Genomic DNA, 19,382 nt, shown 5'->3' with positions numbered 1-19,382 from the left:
TCTCTCTCTTTTCCTTTCTACCCCGCTGATGTCCTGTTTTTTCCAGGCCACCTCTTCCTGTCTCATTTTCGACATTGTCCCTTTTTGCTTTTTCATCATCATAGGCTCATTTTGTCAACTTTATGTCCCCCCCTCATTCCTCAACCTCCATCCTTCCATCCTTCCTTCCTTCCTCATCCCTGTCTCCCTCCCTCCACCCTGTCCGTTCCCTGGGGAGGTCAGTAATAATGGTAGTGATGGAGTGAGAGAGGGAGGTGCGATTATTGTCTTGTCGGGAGTCAGAGGAATCGATCGGCCCAGAAATATGAGGCGCGAGAAAGAGCCGCTGTGTCAGATACAATAACCACCCTCTCCCGGGGGCTTACACACACACACACACACACACACACACACACACACAAACACACACACACACGCACGCACAACATATAGACACATACCCATATTCGACACGAAGAGACACATTTATTTGGTTCGAAGCAAGTGCGGACACTGACACACGCACTGGTACCATCTTTCTTTTTCATTAATGCAACACACACACATTCTTCTTCTTCTTCTGTGGTGGAGGCGAGTGGTGAGGCAGCCCAATCATCTACATGCTTTGATCTGAGATAAAGCATTGACGCAGATCTGTTCTGATCATTCTTCATGCACAGATAAAGGGCAAGGCGAGGAAAATCGCTCACACACCTTTCACTCACGTAGCTATAAACAGACATAAACACACACATACATGCGCACGCCGCACACACGCTCACACTGAGACCTTTCACTGCTGTTGCCTGGCAACGTGGCCGAGTGTCCAATCCGAGCGGAGAACAGTGGCCAGTGATGTCACAGCTGCTGCTGACCAGCAGGTCTGAGGGAGAAAGAGACAAGAGGAGGAGAAGAGAAAGTTTGCATTGGAGGTAGAAAAGGCAGGAAGGTCGCAAAAAAAAAAAAAGACTGAGATGATGATGGTGATGGTGATGAGAGGGTTTGGAAGGAAAAAGGGGAACAGCAGGTGAAGGACCGGCCAAGGTGAAACAGGGAACATGTGGGCAGAGAAAGACAATGGTCAGTGAACAGTTGGGTCCAAAGCCTCCTCGGTGTTTGTCGAGCCAACGATGAAGGCCTCCAGGTCCTGCCAGCAGACCTTTCACTCTTGTGCCACGAGGAGGAGGAAGATGTAGAAGAAGAAGGAGAAGAAGCAAGGGGTGAGAGGAGCGAGGGAAAATATCTGAGCTTCAACCTTGGTCGCGCCGTGGGAGAGAGCGGTGTCTGTCTAGACAAGCCCGGCTCCCCATGGGCTGCCCAGATGATACAGAAGGGAGGGGAATGGTGTGAGAGAAGGATGGAGGGGCGGAGGGGCCAGAGGAAAAGGAGCGATTGAGAGGTATTAGGACAGGAGAGGAATCTGTGTTGTCAAGGTGTATGCAGCCAGTGTGTGTGTGTGTGTGTGATGGCCACAGGTCCCATGGTAGCCGACAGTGTGAGTGTGTTTTAGCGCCTGCTGCTTCTCATACAAAACCTCAACCTCTGAAGTCTCGTCACTACAGACTTCACTCTGTAGACCCACTGTTTATAATCCTGAAACTCCTCATGGGGCTACACCTGCACACACACACACACACACACACACACACACACGGTGGATGTTAAATCTCTCACCTTGCCGAATAGAGTCTTGCTGTAGGACTGTGAACAGGCCTTGGTGGCTCCATCACTGAGCCGTGCTCTGTCCCCTCTATAAGAGGCGGAATATAATATGATGGATTATATGAATTAGAGCCAGTGTGTGCTCCGGGCCCGAGGCGGCACTAGATATAGGAGGGCCGAGCCGTGGAGGGATACTGAGCAGGTTTGGAGACCTCCGAATTGTCCCTGCAATGACCCATTATACACCCGTTCTCCATCCCTCCGTCTTCCCCCCACCGCCCTCACCCCCAGCTAATATCCTTCCTCCAGTCTTTTTTGTTCTTGTCTCTCTATCACTCACCTTCATTGCCATCACTTTCTCCCTTCCCTCTTTTCTTCACTATTCCCTTTTTTCCTCTCTCTTAGTAACCCCCCATTCCTCCCTCCCTGCCTCTCCCTCCCTCTCTGACAGTGGAGTGATTGATGGCCCTCTGGAGGCCCCAGCCTCCCCCATCCTCCTCCCTTGGGTCCCACTATCAGCTTGTGTACGTGTATATATACAGTGCGTGTGTGTGTTGTTTATTATCATATGAACATAACTTAGCAGTGACCACAACCCACACATGCACACACACATCTCATATTCCCAAAACAATAATTAAAAAGATAATAATTGTCAATTTGTAATATTTATTTTCTGTATTTTGTTTTGTCAGATTTAATATCACGGTTCATTGTGTAGTATGTATTAATATGTCAACTTGAAGTGAGACCATCGCCACCGGCCCAGTATCATTTAAGTGGCAAGAGTGTTGCTAGGCCTGGTCTCCATGGTAACCAAGGTTCCGACCTCTTTGGGGCAGGAAGGCCCCCATGGCCATGAACTGCACCACAGACACACACACAAACACACACATGCAATCACACACATGCACATCCAGAGCACACTTAGATACCCCAGCCAACTATCACAGCTTCTCAAGCAGATACACACACGGCTACACACAAAGACACACACAAAGACACACACCCTGGTAGTTATTCGGGTAGATTGGGGTTTGAACAAAGGTCACGGCCAAAGCCAGGCTGTCCAGACGACCTCTGACCCAGAGAAACACCCCCACTCCAACACATAGTCTGTCACTGTCCTTGAACAGGCCCGGCCGGTCGCTTCTTCCCTCCACACGTCCACAGACACAGGCCTGCTGTCCACTGGTTACTGACAGGTAGACAAACACAGACCGTGCCCTGATGAAGCCAAAAATATATCTGCATAAATGAAATATAAATAAACAATTGGCTCAGGCCCCTGGTTTGGTCGACAATCTGTATTTTTAGAAACTGTGAAAGTGATTTTTTTGGGGATATAAATTCTGCTACAGAATTCTACACCTACAATGAGTATTTATCTATTATTTTATCACTTCATCAATAATTGTTTGTCTTTAGAGTTCGAAAAAAATCCATCATAATTTGTGTCCTTAGATCTTTATCTTATCAGGAAATAGAAAAAATAAAAAAAATCTGTTTAATAAAAACATGAATGGAGAATTCAGCAAATCCTCAAAAATGAGAAGTTGGACATTTGGTATTTTGGTTCTGCTTATTTTATGAAAGTATTATCTAAATAGTTGCCTATCAGTTTTCTTTCGATTGACTAATCAATTAAACAGCAAATCAGCTCTTAAATCAATCTGTGCATTTGTGCCTTTTTGAGTTTGTAGGATTCCTCCAAAGTTTCCGAGCTGATATTAATAAATATGTATTCACACGAGTCAGTCTTCCAGTATCTGTATGTGTTTGAGGACAGATTTAAAGACAATGTCTCAGTATAATAGAGAACACCTCCAGTGCAGCGGGTTATGCACTTCTTAGTGAGTGTCTATCCGGCAGTACATTGGGCCGTTGTAAATCAGCACATAAAGTATTTATAAGGTTAAACTTGGGAACTCTGCTGCCGTTAGCTTTTGAATTAGTGAACTCGGACCAAGGGAGGAGGAAAAGAGGGGGGAAGGGGGGGAGGGGTGCTCAGCCACCTCTCCTCTTCTCTTCAAGGGATGGAGCCAGTTCTTTCACTACGATGGGAGAATCAAGAGTGCCACCTTGTGGTCAGCTCGGCCAACAGTCAGAGCAGACACTCATATTTGAAATCCAGGCTGGATTTGTGCTGAAACGTATGATTCTGTTTCTTCAAGATCATTCACCGACTTTAGATTTATTTTTTAATTTAGCAGCTGCTCAGTCTGTGAACCCGAGTGGGCGGCTCTCCTTCCTGGTTTTATTTCTATGTTCCACTCTCAATACAGCGACCTGTCACATAGGGGTGGGTGGGAAGTGTGTGGGTCTCTGTGGTGTGTGTGTGTGTCTGTGTGCGTGTGTGAGCAGCCCACGGTGAGTGGTGGTCAGTGGTACAGTGACAAAAGTTTTTCCTTCCGCTCGGGGTCGACCAGAGCTGTGTCTGCATGTGAACTTGAACTGGAGGATGTCTCACATCTTCTCTCGTCGGTGGCGACTCCCTCAGACGACCACCTCCTCAGCCCACTCATGTACTTGTCAGAAGTTCCGCCACAGACACAGATACGACCGAGGAGACACCGGCCATGACTCATGTCAGACAACAGAGGCCTAAAGTACCTGTTTAAGTCTCTAAGAATGGAGGCAAAACTCTGATCAGTTGAGCTTCACCGAGGGTTTGAAGGTGCACCGGGTCATATATCACACAAATGTATCGTACGCTCTTCAGTCTGAATGTCAAACCTGCTGTTTCTCTCTCGTGTGTGAGTGAGCAAGGGTGTGTGTGTGTGTGTGTGTGTGTGAGTGTGTGAGTGGCTGTTTCCAGCCGCGCCATCACTTTCCGTCCGTACCCATCATCCCCCTCTTTTTCACCTTGTCTATCTCCTCGATCTCTCTCTCTCTCTCCCACTCTCTAACCTCTTGCATGTCCTCCTTTCTTTCTTTCCTTTCTTCTTTCTTCTTTTGTCTTGTGTTTTTTCTCTCCTGTGTGCTGAGTTCCTTCTCTTGTGAGGCTTACTTCCTGTTGGGCTTGGGGGGGGGGAGTGGTTTATGATGTGCATGTCTGTGTGTATGTGTATGACTGAGTGAGAGAGAGAGAGAGAGAGAGAGAGAGAGAGAGAGAGAGAGAGAGAGAGAGAGAGAGAGAGAGAGAGAGAGAGAGAGAGAGAGAGAGAGAGAGAGAGAGAGAGATCATTTCATACACTCCTCCTTTTTTAGTTCCAGGCCGTCAGAGAGAGTGAGAGTTTTTCTTTACATAGCATGCACACACACACACACACACTCACTCACACACAGATATGACCAAGACAGCAGCCATAGCATCTAAGGACTTCTCCAGTATGTGGTTGCCAGGTGAGTGACTGTCTGTGCAGCCTTCTCTCTCTGCTGGCCTTCATTTACTGAGACCAATTAAGCTTTGCGTGAGGTATGTGTGTGTACGTGTGTGTCTGTGTGTGTGAAGGAGAGAGAGAGTGTAAGAGAAGTGTGTCTATACACTGTTGATTAATGCCACTGGGTCTAAGAAGCTCAGCTAATTAGAGAACATCAAAGAGCGAGAGGTGGTACGAAGAGAAAGATGGGGACGGATGGATGGAGGGATGACGGATGGATGGGTGGATGCCTGTCGCAGGCAGAGGGAAAGGTCAGACACCTTGCGAGTCCATAGCATGTGGGTGTGTGTGTCTGTGTGTGTGTTTGTGTGTTTATACTGGGAACTGATTGACGAAAAAGCTTCAGTGATTCAATTATGAACATTTATTTTGAAACAGGCTGCTGAAGAACAATCTGTGTCACAGCTCATGTGTGTTGCTGTTGTGTGTTTATTTTCCTGTCATTCGGCAAAAAACTACTTTACCTTCTTCTGCTAAACACTGTGGCTCTGATACACGTGTGTTCACTTTAGAGATATTCAGCTGAGAGGGTTTATTCCTGCGCAACTTTGAAACTAAACTGGTTTAAAGTGTGTGTGTGTGTGTGTGTGTGTGTGTGTGTGTGTGTAATAAATATATTAGTTTTTGTTAATCATGCACTACTATTGTTTTACTAAAAACAAGCTGTGTCTTGTTGGTGTTGCAGTTATAATTGCCGCCACATTTTTAAATCTAAATTATTCTCAGCAAATTTAAAACACATTAGTCTAAAAAACACAATAGTCTAAAAATAATTGTTTATCTCAGGATTTAACAAAAATGATCAACCCGGGAGGAGCGAGGTGACAGACACGGTCGCAGTTGACCGGCGATGACGACAAGTTCCCGAGAAAAGCACAGCACCGTGAACTGAGTCACAAATTACCCCAAATTAGCTCATATTTCAGTGTCAGTCTTCGGTTCCCTGATAAGATTTCTATCAAAGTTGATGTGATAAATTAACAATGTTTAACAAAGAGTAATTCATGGCTCTAAAAACCAGTGAGTCACTTCTCAACTGGATGTGGTCACGGCTGCGACCTTCTGTAAGTCACTCTGACCAAAGTGACACATAAACATCACAAACAAAAACATGGATGTTGTTTTAAATTGTTTTAACTAATTGTCCTCAGGATTTAGGCCTTGTATGCTTTTATTTTTAAACACTGCCCTCTGATCCATGTTGAGGTTGAATTGAAAATTTCACCAGTTTTGATCATTGTTGTCAGAATTAAAAGAGAATAAATAATGAATATTTAGAATTCACTTTCCATTTCCATAAATTTAATGAACGGTATTGTTGGATAGTTTTCTTGCCTCTATGAACAACTTTATTCATCTCCTCAAAGTGTGTCAGTGCAATAGGTGAACCTATTTTACTATGCAGACATTTTTGAAATTACAATGTTCTATTCAGCCTTTTTTTCCCTAGTGTATTATCACAATATTTAGTCATGCATTCTTTTTTTTAATTATTTCTTTGTACACACACACACACACACACACACACACACACACACACACACACACACACACGTCTATATCCCAGCTGCATTTGCTTTTTACTGGTCATTATTCTTCTTTCTTATTCAGCATTATTTCTTTTTACTTTAAATCTTTTTTGCAATCTTCCATTTAGCATTTGAAGAGCCAGATCATGTTGTGTGTGTAATCGACAAACAGTAACGTACCTTTCATAAAACAATGCACAACATCGTGACACAGACTTTAATGAAAAGTCACAGCCCTGATGGTCACATGGTCACAGCTCAGATTTTATCTCAGCTTCTTTACCTTTTTTGTCTAATCGCTTTATTCTTATTTTCCTGTCTTCATTTATACTTAAAGTTTTTCAATTTCAAGTTTTCAATATGTATTTTATTTCCCACAATTTTACATCAGCTCAGTTCTACTTCTTAAAACTGTGCAAATGGAATCGGACATTCGACTCTGTGACCCTCAGTTTTAAGTGAAATACATTTATCTGCAATCAGAGTCGTTGCACCTTCTGCGTCTTGAAATCTGAAATCTGTAGTTAGTCTGTATTGACTCCAGTTCCCAGACCCCCCCCCCCCCTTCCAGGAAGTGGGTAGGGGGGGAGGGGGGGTTGTTGGGTTGCACTGGAGTTTCATCTCGGCCGAAATACCCAGAGGAGAATAACAGAAACAGTGAAACAGTCCACACTGAGCACACACTCTCTTCTTCCTTTCTGTTGCATCATTTCATGGTGACACAGGATTATACAGCGTTAAATGTGATGTGTTTAAGACACAAGAGAGTGTGGTGCAGCGCACTGGTCTCACTGGGTGGAAGAGTAACCCTGAGCTCTACTGTAAGTTTAACAGACTGGCACAGGATGGAAGAGACAGTGGAGTAATGAAAAATTATAATAGTGTCAAAAAGTGCATAACAAAAAGAGGTACAAATTACCAAAAACAGTATAAAATAAATACAAACATTCCCAAAAGCTTTCAGTAAGAGAAATGTTTGAAGGTGAGATTTAAATTAAGCCAGAGAGGTAGTAGTTAAACTTAAAGTTTCTTAAAACTGTAAATTCAGTTCAGGCTGCAAGTAAAAAGACAAAAACAAGGAGCCGATCTAAAGAGATAAAGCCTTTTATTATTGTGCTTATTCAGTGACAACAACTAAAACTGTAAAAACATTTACAACATGTAACTCTGATCTGTGTCACGTGAAAATTAGCTGCGTGTTCGGCGATGTTGTAAAAGGGGGGGGGGTGTTTTAAAAGATGGAGTGAACGAGAGTGAGAGAGAGAGAAGGCAGGCTAATATTAATAGCCTCACTGACAGTAAGTGTTGGGTTTAGCACTCTGCGTTCAACCCGGTACAAGGGGAAGTCGGGAGGGGAAGTGAGAAAAAGACACAGCAACTTGATATACTGTCCCACCACTGTATTACTGACCACATTATCCACCATGCCACTGCCTGTCGGCCATTTCCAGCCGTGAATCATAACTCATCTCACCCTGCGAACGGGCATCATCCAGAGATACAAGAAAAACTTCACTTAACAAACGTTTTTACAAGACGGACAATCAGTGTACGAGGTGCATTTGTCTTTATTGTTGCACCCACAGAGCTCAAGGTAGTCCGATGTAGAAGAAGTCAAATTTACAGTGCGTTTACAAAGTTTTAATTATGGGAACCCTTGAGAGGAAGAAGCTGCATTTTGGGGAAGATTTGACCGGAAATTGGAAACATCGGACATTTTGGTTTTTTTTAAATAGCATCAAATCAGCTGTATTTAATGTGGGAATACCCACAAACTTGGCCCCTAATTATAGATTTACCAGGCTTTTTGCAGAAGTCCATTTATATGAGGGAAATCCTGCGGTCACTGTGTGTGTGTGTGTGTGTGTGTGTGTGTGTGTGTGTGTGTGAGTGTGTGTTGACCCCAAGGTTATGACCGGTGTGGCGGTAGAGAGGAGCTTTTCAAACCGATCGCCACTTCCCCTAAAGACGCAGCACACACCAAATGTCAGCTGTTCTCACATCTGTCTCACGAACACAAGCGTGTTTCTGCATCTTATCAGAGAGCAGGTTTCCATCTTTATCGAAGGCTGCACTGGACTCATGGTTTGATAATTCAGAATCAGCTTCGGGTCAGTGCTGGTCAGTGGATCAGGTTCCTCCTCTCTTCCATGTATCACTGCTGCCCCCCAATGGTGAAAACCATGCCTTGACCACAGGGTTTCTTGGAATTGCAGAACATCATATATAAGAGTATTTTTCTGTGTCATTTGTCTGCGCCATCAATAAGTTGGCGGGTAAAATTATGATTTAATATTGCTCTGTCAACTGGAACATGAAAAATAACAGGATGGAGATAAAAGAGAGAAATGGGAGAGGAGGGGGTGAGAAAAGGGAGGGAGACCGAGTTTATTATGCAGGTGGCAGATATAATTAGTTGGTCGTTGGGCTGATTTGCATGTTTTCACAAAAGGGAAGTAGCTCTGCATGTGTGTGTGTGCGTGTGTGTGTCAGTGTGTGTTTTTTACAGAGTGAGAGAACAGAGAAAAGAAGGTTTGTGGGTTCAGACGAATAAAAAGCTTTTGTATTGAGATAATCCTAGTGCATGATTAACAAAAACAAACACACACATGAGTATACAGTATAGACATGTAAACACACACACAGACCCCTCTCACACACTGTTACACACACGCCTATACACACACACTCACACACACACACACCTTTTCTCAAATCTCTCCTCAGATCATTCCATCTTTCCTCTTCTGCCCAAAAGATCCTCAGATCTCTTTGTGACAAACAGTTGAAGAAATTTCTCTCTGCCCTCTGTTTGCTGCAGTTGCCATAGGGACTGCCCCAAAATATTATCAACCAGGAAGTGATGTGGTCTCGCCGTGGATGACACACAACCTGAGATGTTTTCAGTGCTGAGCTCCCACGTAAACATAATTGAGTTAAACATAGAACAAGCAAACACCTACTCTGTGTTAAAACCACTAATTGGAAATAGTGAATGAATGTGGGCAGAGTTCAACCCCCGAGAGTGATTCAGCCACATTGTTTGTTGTACAGTGTGTAGGCCCCATTCCGACCTGAAACCACTCAACCCTCTTATCTAAGATCAACGCCCTGGGCATCCTCTTTCCCCTCTCGTCATCCAGATTCTGATTTCACCTGCCTAGAAAAAATATCCGTTCTTCTGCTTCGCTCTGCTGTTTTTTGTCTGTCTGACACAGATTTCAGAGTCGCTCTGACTGTCTGCGTGTCTTCCTGTTACAGATATCAGGATGTCAAAGCCAGGAGAGGTGGAGAAAGCTGACTCACCATTGGAGGGCACAGGTAATGCTAATGAACATGCTAATAAACACGTCCCCATGCAGACGACATATAAAAGTAGTTATGTGTCTCAGTTCTCCGTGTGTTTGTGCTTTAACACATGATCAATTTCTCACTTTTTCCTTCCTCTCCCACACAGATTCTGAGCGGAACGGACCTGAATCAAATCACCAGGTACGTGTGAACCCTGTGATTATTACGTTTGTCTCCCACCTCAGTCACACGCGTAACCGAGCCACAATAACAGACAACGATGAAATGGAATCAGATTATTAACTCCACCAAGGAGGTTTTGTTTTTACCATGGTCCCCGGATTTGTTGGTTAGTTTGTGTATTTGCTTTAAGGAAGATTACACATAAAAACTACTGGACAGATCACCATGAAACTTGGTGAAAGGAGGATCAGAGAAGAACCCATTACATTTAGGACTAGATTTTGATCAGGAGGCATATCCAGGAATAAACTTTTTTATTTGTGACTATTTCACTGATTTTCCAGGGAGCCATTTATGGATCTTGAGGGGACTCATTTCTATGAGAGTGCACAATTTGGTGAAATTAAAATATTGAAGAAATTTGTGATTTTCCAGTGAGAAAAGTGTTTTGTCCGATTAAGAGTGAAAAGAAAGATATTTCAATTAATTGTAGAAAAGAAAACTGAGAAAAGGAGCAAAACCACAACCGTCAACAATTATTTTTGTAAAACCTAAATCCAAAACAATAATTTTGTTCATAAATCTCAGTAATCTCTGAAGTAAACTCCTTTCTGTTTCTTCTCTTCTTGCCTCAGTCAATGAAAGTCAGTCCCTTCCCTCTGTCACCGACCCTGAGCAGCAGCAAGGTGAGTGTGTGTCTGTGCGTGCGTGTGTTTGTGCGTTGCTATTATGCTGAACTGCCGTTGTACGTCCTTGTGTGTGTCTGGTCCCATGTTTGTGCATCTTTTGTGTCTTAATGTCACACAGTGGGCTCATTGACAGTATAGCTGCCTCAGCTTTGTGTTAGTTTCTATGCACTGAATCGCTCCTTTGTGGTGTTTGACGTCGAGCCTCATAATGCGTCTCAAAGCCTTGAATGTAAACAGATTTACCGAGAGGAGACAGTATGATGGCACTCACCATTCACTGGGCACATTCAGAAGAGAAATTAATCTGAAAAGCTACAATCCGGCAAAACGTGAAATCCACCTAATTTGCATACCACAGTAGAAATGTAAATCAGTAAACTGGAAGAGTTCCACCGCAGCCAGTTCAAACACGCCTGATCCTGGGAAAAAAGTCGTTCGTGCGGAAAAAATTGACACAAGTCGACTCACGTCCTAAAGTACATTTATGATCAGCTTATGGTCTTCTGTCTGTTGTTGGTGCAGGTGCTTTTTATAATCACATTCTGCCATTTGTGTTCCGAGCTGATATGGGATTTGTGCTTTTATGTGTTTTAATTGGCTTGTTTCCTTTCCTGCTCACAGAATAAGATGGAGGAGTGTGGTGAGATGTCCCCGGCCCTTCCTCACTCCCACGGCCCGACCCCCTCCCAGACGGCCCTGCAACACACACAGCTCATGCTGACCGGCTCACAACTAGCAGGGGTAAGACAGACTTATTATACACACACACACACACACACACACACACACACACACACACACACACACACACACACACACACACACACACACACACACACACACACACACACACACTGCTTTGCTTTTACCTTGCTTGCTTCTCTTGTGCTTCTTTTTGAACACTTTTTCCCTTTTTGTCTTTTCCTGGCCGTTTCATTCTTATCTCTTGAATCTCTCCTCTCCTCTCCTCTCCTCTCCTCTCCTCTCCTCTCCTCTCCTCTCCTCTCCTCTCCTCTCCTCTCCTCTCCTCCTCTCCTCACCAGTTGACAGCTCTGTTGCCAGCGCAGCAGCAGATGTTGCTGCAGCAGGCTCAGGCTCAGCTCCTGGCTGCAGCTGTGCAACAGTCCAATGCAGCCCACGCCGCGCACGCTGCCCACGCCGCTGCCCAAGCCAATCAGCAAGCTCAGGCAGCAGCAGCAGTGGCAGCAGCGAATCAGCAGGCCCAGCAGCAGCAGCAGCAGCAGGCAGGACACACGGGTCAGCAGGCCCAGTCGCAGGGACAGGGCCAGAGCACACAGGAACAGACTGCCCAAAGTGTCGCCCCCCCTCCACCCCAGCTCACCCTGTCCCAGCCAATCCAGCTCACCGCCCAGGTACTGATTGCCAATCAAAGCCACTTCCTGGTGAGCGCTTTGATTGAGGAAACAGTATTTAGCCACGGAACGAGTTTCGTATGTTTCATGATTCACAGTTTCCACCGTGCATGAATACGCGCAATTTCCCTCTCTTTTCAATAACAAAGTTTTTCCTCTTACTTCTGTGTTTTCTGCTCCTCTCCTCAGCCGGAGATGGCTCACATACTAACACATTCTAACATGTCTGAGCCCTCAATCCATCCTCATGAGTTCAGAAGGAGTTATAGATTCTAAGCTTCTCTCCTGATCACACAGGACATCCAGCAGCTGCTGCAGCTCCAACAGTTGGTGTTGGTTCCCGGCCACTCGCTCCCATCTCCTGCTCAGTTCCTCCTCCCGCAGGCACAGCAGGGCCAGCAAGGTGGGGACGCCTCCTCCTACATGAATAGTTAGTTCACTTCCTTCCTTAGTTATAGATAAAAACATCAAATTCACCTCTTTGTCATATTCATAATTGATGATCTATTTTTTTTTTCTTCCTTTTTTTTCTCAGGACTCCTATCGACACCAAATCTTATTACGCTACCTCAGCAAAACCAAGGAAGTCTGCTGTCTGCTCAGAATAGAATGGGACTCCAAGCACAGGTATGAGAAAAACGTTCAAGCTTGAGTCAGTGGGAACGGAGCAGCCAGTGTTTTCACTACTGATACCTAACACTTGTTTCTCTCGCTCTCCTTCTGTGTCATTCTCACTTTCATTCCTCCGCGTCGTACCTGCTGCAGCGAGATAAGAGCATGGATGTGAGCGGCGGTGGAGGCGTGACCACGATGCCCTCGGTGACCCCTCACCCCGAGGAGCCCAGTGACCTGGAGGAGCTGGAACAGTTCGCCCGCACTTTCAAACAGAGACGCATCAAACTGGGCTTCACACAGGTCAGTAGAGAGAGAGAGAGGTTATATTAAATGTATTAATTATTAATCGCATTAAATATTTCTCAGTCACAGATGTGTTTTTAATCGTGTTCTCTTTCTTCTGTAGGGAGACGTGGGTTTGGCCATGGGGAAGCTGTACGGCAACGACTTCAGCCAGACGACCATCTCCCGCTTCGAGGCTCTCAACCTGAGCTTTAAGAACATGTGCAAGCTGAAGCCGCTGCTGGAGAAGTGGCTCAACGACGCAGGTGAGCTCACATCACAGTTCCAGCTTCCTACCTGTGTGTTAAAAGTACCTCTGTGACATTCAGTCTGTTTTCATGTGTGTCTTCCTCCTGCAGAGACCATGTCCTTAGACAGCACCCTGCCCAGCCCCAGCTCCCTGTCCTCCTCCTCCATGGGCTTCGAGGGGATGCCTGGTCGCCGCAGGAAGAAGAGAACCAGCATCGAGACGAATGTACGTGTGGGCCTGGAGCGTGCATTCATGACGGTGAGACAATTAAAGTTATTATTTAATTAGAATTAGAAGAAATTGAAATGAAAAAAAAGCTGATAAGAAATTATTCCTCTCTGTCAAATTAATTTGCACACTTTTGTTGAATAGATTGCTCTCAGTAGAGAACATACCTCCGCCGAGGCCCGACAGTCCCCTTAGATTCAATCAGCAAATTGCAAACACTCACAGATATTCGTCCCTTAATTAAATGTGCCTATTTTGTAATAAAGATACATGAATTATTCCATAACAACTATCTTTACTGACCCATAAGTTCAGTAGTTTTTGCGTACAAGCAAACATACCGAGGTGAGAACATGACCTTCCTGTCCGAGGTGACTAGAACAGATTAGTTTAATAACTGAGGCTGAAGACGTGAGATATTGTGTTTTAATAAAGTCATTATATACTAATATATATAAATACTGTAAATACCAGTGTGTGTATTTTGTCACCACTGTTCATGACTGAGTTGCCAGAAATACTGATGATTTAAAGCTCAAGGCTTCATCTTAATACATGACAGTAACTAGTTTCTACTGACACATTCTTCCCTTTGTGTTAACGAACATGATTTATTAAGATTAAGATTAAGATACATTTTATTATCCCACACACATGCACAGGCACACTCATGCAAGGGGAAATGTAACCTCTGCTTTTAACCCATCTGGTGCCAGACACACAGAGCAGTGAGCAGCCATGTACGGCGCCCGGGGAGCAGATGTTGGGGGAGTAAGGTGCCTTGCTCAGGGGCACTAGACAGGGTAGGGAGAATCCTCTTGGATTTTTGGACAGATCAATCCAGGTTCGTCTTTTTGTTGTTTCTCCGTGGAGTCGAACCAGAGACCTTTTCTACCCATAGTCCAAGTTTCTGCCACTAGTCCACTGCCTCTCCCAATGTCCCTATGTCTCGGCGTTTTGAAAACTTTTGGCTGAAATCCGGCACTGTTGAAATAATCCTGCAGAACCAGAAGCCTACCTCAGAGGAGATCCTGATGATCGCCGAGCAGCTCACCATGGAGAAGGAGGTGATCCGAGTCTGGTTCTGCAACCGCCGGCAGAAAGAGAAGCGCATCAATCCCTGCAGTGCCACCCCTCCCCTGCCCAGCCAGCCCCCCACTGCCCCACAAGCGCACAAACAACCCTGCTACAGCCCTCACATGGTAAACACGCAGCCTCCATCCACTCACCTCCTCTGTAATAATGTACAGTAACAAAGTGTTTTCCAGCCGTCACTAGTGTCAGAAACCTCAATCTGTGTCCGTCTCCACTCCAGATGTCCAGCCAGCTGTCGCAGGCCGTGACCAGTCTCAGCAGCACAACAGTGACCACCATGCCCTCCATCTGCCCCATGACCTCCAGCCTCACCTCCACCCACCCCTCCATCAGCTCCAGCCACCTCGCTCTCAGCTGCTCACCCTCCCCGGTGACTCCTCCTCCCCGCAGCACGGCCAGCCCAGCCACTCCCAGCCACAGCACACTCAGCCTGAACACAGGGTAAGAGGTTCACAACACGCACCGGGCAGAGAGGTCACGGAGGTCAGGATGAGGAAAAATGTAGGGTTTTAACAGCGTCAGTTCACCTCAATTCAGAAAAAGGAGATTTAAATATTAGCTCTAGGGATTCTGATATTTAAGGGTTTTATTTTAGTTTTAAGATGTCAGAAAATGTTGTAAACATTTAGAGCAACTTACTGCAGCCGTCGGCCAGATGTGTGCAGGTGACAACATCAGCAGGGTTTGAACGTTCTCAGAAGTTTTTTTTTTTTTCATTCTTTACATGATAATTTCTGTCTCTGTTTGTGCAACACTGTGATTATGCTTTCCATGGGAGGTTGTCGGGAAAACCTTCACTATGAGAATCTGGTTTTCACTCTTCTTCTAACACACTCACCTTCCTGTGTAGTCAGACAACATGTCACACAAACTAGTTCTTTTCATGAAAAAACAACCAGTGGAGATAAACAGAATTGAGTTTGTGGAATTAGAATTTAAATAAAACATGATGTAGTTTCTTTTGATTAACATTTTGATTGATTTCTTAGGGAATAATTATAAAATGATTTGTAATTTGGTGTAGAGCCAAATAGAAATCTGGATAGTCTCTGAAACTGGATATAGTAACTCTTCAAATGTATTTTTTCATGTGTTGAGTTGATATCAATAATCTCAACTTGGTGGATATTGGTGGAAACCTTCCGTAACTAAGATATAAATAGAGGTAATAAAGTAGTTTTCTTTGTGTTTGTGGGAACTGACACTTTAAATATCAGGTCCATGTTTTCTTTTCATCTTAATTACAATATTTGTATATTTAATAAAAAGCACAGTCTCATTTTCCACTGGGGCCACGGCTGGAAAAATGAAGGGAAGCTTCTGATCACACGTTAAATACATTTCCACGAACACATGGATGCTGCGCTGCACCCTGCTCGGTTCACCTGCAGTTTGTGGTTAAATGGTCGATACTGTACACACACACACACACTGATATCCCAGCAATGCAATTGGGCACCACTGCTCCCCCCGTGCAGCAGTTCATTCTAACCCTGTGTGTGTCCGTGTGTGTGGTTCTTGTGTTCACAGCTTATGGCGTATGGGTAAAAAGAACGGTGACGTGTCTAACTACATCACCGATTTTGCTGCAAACTTGAGGTGAATGCGACAAACGTAGATATGAAAGCAGCGAATTCCATCCTGTGTTATAAATGCAGAGGAAATTAGACATTTTTTAGGTTTTGTAAAAAGAATCAACTTGTCTAATCTCTTTTCCTTAACATTGTTTACTCCTGTTCTGCAAACTATCAGCAAACTACTGCTCCTTATATGTGTATTTGGCTGAATTTGTCCTCTGCTTGTATTTGCTGCCAAACCTGCTTTTTTTCTCATCTTTTCTCCTCTGCTTGTCTGTGTGTTCGTATATATGCTTGCACATGTATGGTGCCGCGTGTGTGTGTGTCTGTGTGTGTGTGTGACACAACAGGAACACTGTGATGGGAGTTAACACAGGGATGAACCAAGCCCTCCTCGGTAACAATCCCCTGGCCACTATCCAAGGTGTGTGTGTGTGTGTGTGTTAGATAGACATGAAAGGCAAATGGGTTTAATAGAGAAAGCAGTGGAAACAGAATATAATGCAGAAGGTCAAGGCTGAGGTGGAGGTGTTTGTTTTTATTCAATTTCTGGAGAGAACAAAATAATCTTAGGGTCACAGGAAACATAAAACACCCAGAGAGGAGTTTTTTACGCTCCGCACACATTTTCCCTCCTCTCATGCACTTTCACAAACACGCTCTCACACACTCCTACACACACGTACATGTTTAGACGCATATACTGTGCGTGACACATCCCCTGTCACGCACCCTCACCGCCCTACACTTGAGAACAGAACAAAATAACACAAGGGGAAGAAGAAAGTGTGCAATCCTGCAGAAAGTGACCAGTGAACAGTTCCGACCGACGTCAGCAGAGCTCATTTTCAATCATTCTTTGTGATGCGAAAAAGGAGAGAGAGAGATAAAGACACGTATTAGGAAAGAGAGGTGTGATGGTGAGTAACACAGTTATGCATGTTACTGCTGACAGGAGACAGGCACAGGCAGCTGAGGGTGATTGCTCATCAACGGCATGAGGCATCCGAGACTGAGACAGTTTTAACTTCTTGTGTGTCGCCATCGTCCAACGTCCATAAATTCATCCCATCAAGTGTTTGTACGTGTGTGATGATGGTGATGTTAATGTTTGTGTGTTTGTGTGTGTTTGTGTGTGTGTGTGTGCCCGTGCTCTCTCACTCATCTTCACCCTCTGATCTCTTCATTTAATCATCTGTCACATATGATGATGTGAGGAAAAAGTTCAATTTAGTCTGAAAGTTGAACAAAAAAAAAACTCACTCACATACAGTTTGTTTGCCACTTTATTCAATGAGCTGTTTGGAGGATTTTTACTTTTGTAAATATGTATAGCTACAATGGATTCAATATTATAACACAAGAATTTGAATAGAAAACTTTGAAATTTTAAAGTTGGAGGTCAGAACAAAAAGTATATCAAATAAGGATATAATTACATTTTAATATCATTAAACCTTATAGTAATTTATACTGGAAATTAAAAAATATATGTTATAGAATTTTCATAGAATAAAATCAGTCAGGTTTAGATGTCCGACCTTCAGGATCACACAACAACAGCTGTATTTTTGTCATCTTCATTTCACTCCATATATTCAGTCATTTACTGAGGCAGAAATTAGTGTTTCTTCACCAAAAGAGGACTCAACAGACCATAATGCACTGCGCCTCAAGACGTGTTGCACTTTGAGTAGTGTGAGCGGGTAATTCTTTCTCTCCAGTAAACAGATAAATGTGTTTTTCTGTTGCTATGCAATCACAAATATGATTAGACTGCCTTCATGCGAGCCGTGTTGATAGTGAAAGAAACACTGCAGGACGCGCGTTCGTAAGAGGAAAAAGAAAGTCATCAACCTTGTTTCCATAACAACACGCCGCTCATCTTACCTTTTGCTGAGCTGTGTCTGATTCCACGAGATTAGCTTGTTCCAGATATTAGACTATGATTCATTATTAACTTTTTCTCGATTGGCATATTATTGACGGCACTTTGTGTTTTTCTCTCTTGTGCACGAAGGAATTCTCTCTAGAAAAACTGACTTTTTATAGAAAAACATTTTATTTTCCACTCCCTGTGCTTTCCATCTAACAGAAGAGGTGACAATTCTCGACCTTCCTTTACTGATTGTTATAAGTTCGGTCATTTTCTCAGTCGTCGTCTGCACTGTAGGAAATGAGATGAGGGAGATTGAAAGAGAGTTGATTGACTGACAACATAAATTAAAACAAATGGTAAAAATATCTCAAATGCACCAAGCTTTACCCGTAAACTTTCAGAGAGAAAAGGTAAACAAGGCCGTGATTGTGTTTGGAGGAGGAGGAAGAGATGAAGTAGGAACTCACGGTGCCCAAAACATAATATCACAATCCAACAATAAGATAAAGTTGACCCTGGTTTACAGTAGTAAGTATGTGGTGATGGAATATCCCTTTAACCCTCCCTCTCTCGTCTCTCTCTCCCTCAGCCCTAGCAGCCAGTGGTGGTCAGCTGCCTCTTTCCAGTCTTGAGGCTGCCAGTAAGATATTGCTGGGGGCCTCTGGGGGCCAGGGCGGCCTCCCCTCCTCCCTCTTCCTCAACCACCCTGCCTTCCTCCACATGGGCCAGAACCCCGGCGCTGGACTGATCAGCGCCGCCGTAGCCAAAGCCTCCCAGGCCTCCCCCTTCCTGTCCGCCAGCAGCATCAGCCCCACACCCTGCTCCCCATCCCCTTGCTCCAGCCCCGCCTCTTCCTGCTCCTCCAGCGAAATGGCACACAGCCCGCCCCCTCTGGGCGGCGCTAAGATCGAGTGACCACAACAAGGGCCAATCAGAGAGGAGGAGGACAGAGGACCCGGGAACCTCGCCTTTCACACCAAAGCTATCTCTTTCTCTCTCTTGCGCTCTTCTTCCATAATTATTTTCTCGATGGCTCTCGCTCTCTCTCTCTCCCAGTCTTTCGATGCCAAAAATATACAGAATGAAAGAGGAGAGAGGGAGGGAAAGAAGTGAAAGAGGGCAGAAGGGAGGGGAAAGGGGGAAGATCGAAACCAAAAATCTTTATCTATCAAAAACAGACGAAAAGGCGGCAACGTGGGACCTTTTTGTCAACAACGCGTGATATCGACACGGCACCGCTCCACTCTTTCTCTCTAAAGGAAAACAAACCAATGACTCTTTCACAAAAGAGACGGAAGAGCCGGCGGAGATGCATGTCGACGAGCATAAACCAAAAATGACAAAAGATAACTTTAATATGTGACAAA

General features: G+C 44.5%; 1 protein-coding gene across 1 annotated transcript in view; it reads left to right on the top strand.

Moving 5' to 3' along the window:
* pou2f2b (POU class 2 homeobox 2b) overlaps nt 1-19,013 on the top strand; it is a 37,848-nt gene extending 18,835 nt beyond the window's left edge. Inside the window, exons 2-17 of the mRNA XM_061080714.1 lie at nt 9,815-9,874; nt 10,011-10,051; nt 10,663-10,713; nt 11,338-11,457; nt 11,760-11,897; nt 11,934-12,089; nt 12,387-12,492; nt 12,625-12,716; nt 12,855-13,004; nt 13,111-13,252; nt 13,346-13,494; nt 14,469-14,666; nt 14,780-15,000; nt 16,090-16,158; nt 16,487-16,560; nt 18,605-19,013. Of these exons, the coding sequence (XP_060936697.1) occupies nt 9,815-9,874; nt 10,011-10,051; nt 10,663-10,713; nt 11,338-11,457; nt 11,760-11,897; nt 11,934-12,089; nt 12,387-12,492; nt 12,625-12,716; nt 12,855-13,004; nt 13,111-13,252; nt 13,346-13,494; nt 14,469-14,666; nt 14,780-15,000; nt 16,090-16,158; nt 16,487-16,560; nt 18,605-18,930 (2,093 nt within the window). The 3' untranslated portion in view covers nt 18,931-19,013. The remainder of the gene's footprint in view (nt 1-9,814; nt 9,875-10,010; nt 10,052-10,662; nt 10,714-11,337; nt 11,458-11,759; nt 11,898-11,933; nt 12,090-12,386; nt 12,493-12,624; nt 12,717-12,854; nt 13,005-13,110; nt 13,253-13,345; nt 13,495-14,468; nt 14,667-14,779; nt 15,001-16,089; nt 16,159-16,486; nt 16,561-18,604) is intronic.
* The last annotated feature ends 369 nt before the right edge of the window (nt 19,014-19,382 follow it).

The sequence above is a fragment of the Limanda limanda genome, chromosome 11, assembly GCF_963576545.1.
Source record: "Limanda limanda chromosome 11, fLimLim1.1, whole genome shotgun sequence".
NCBI classification, from domain to species: Eukaryota; Metazoa; Chordata; class Actinopteri; order Pleuronectiformes; family Pleuronectidae; genus Limanda; species Limanda limanda.
This window is presented reverse-complemented; position numbering and strand designations above follow the sequence as displayed.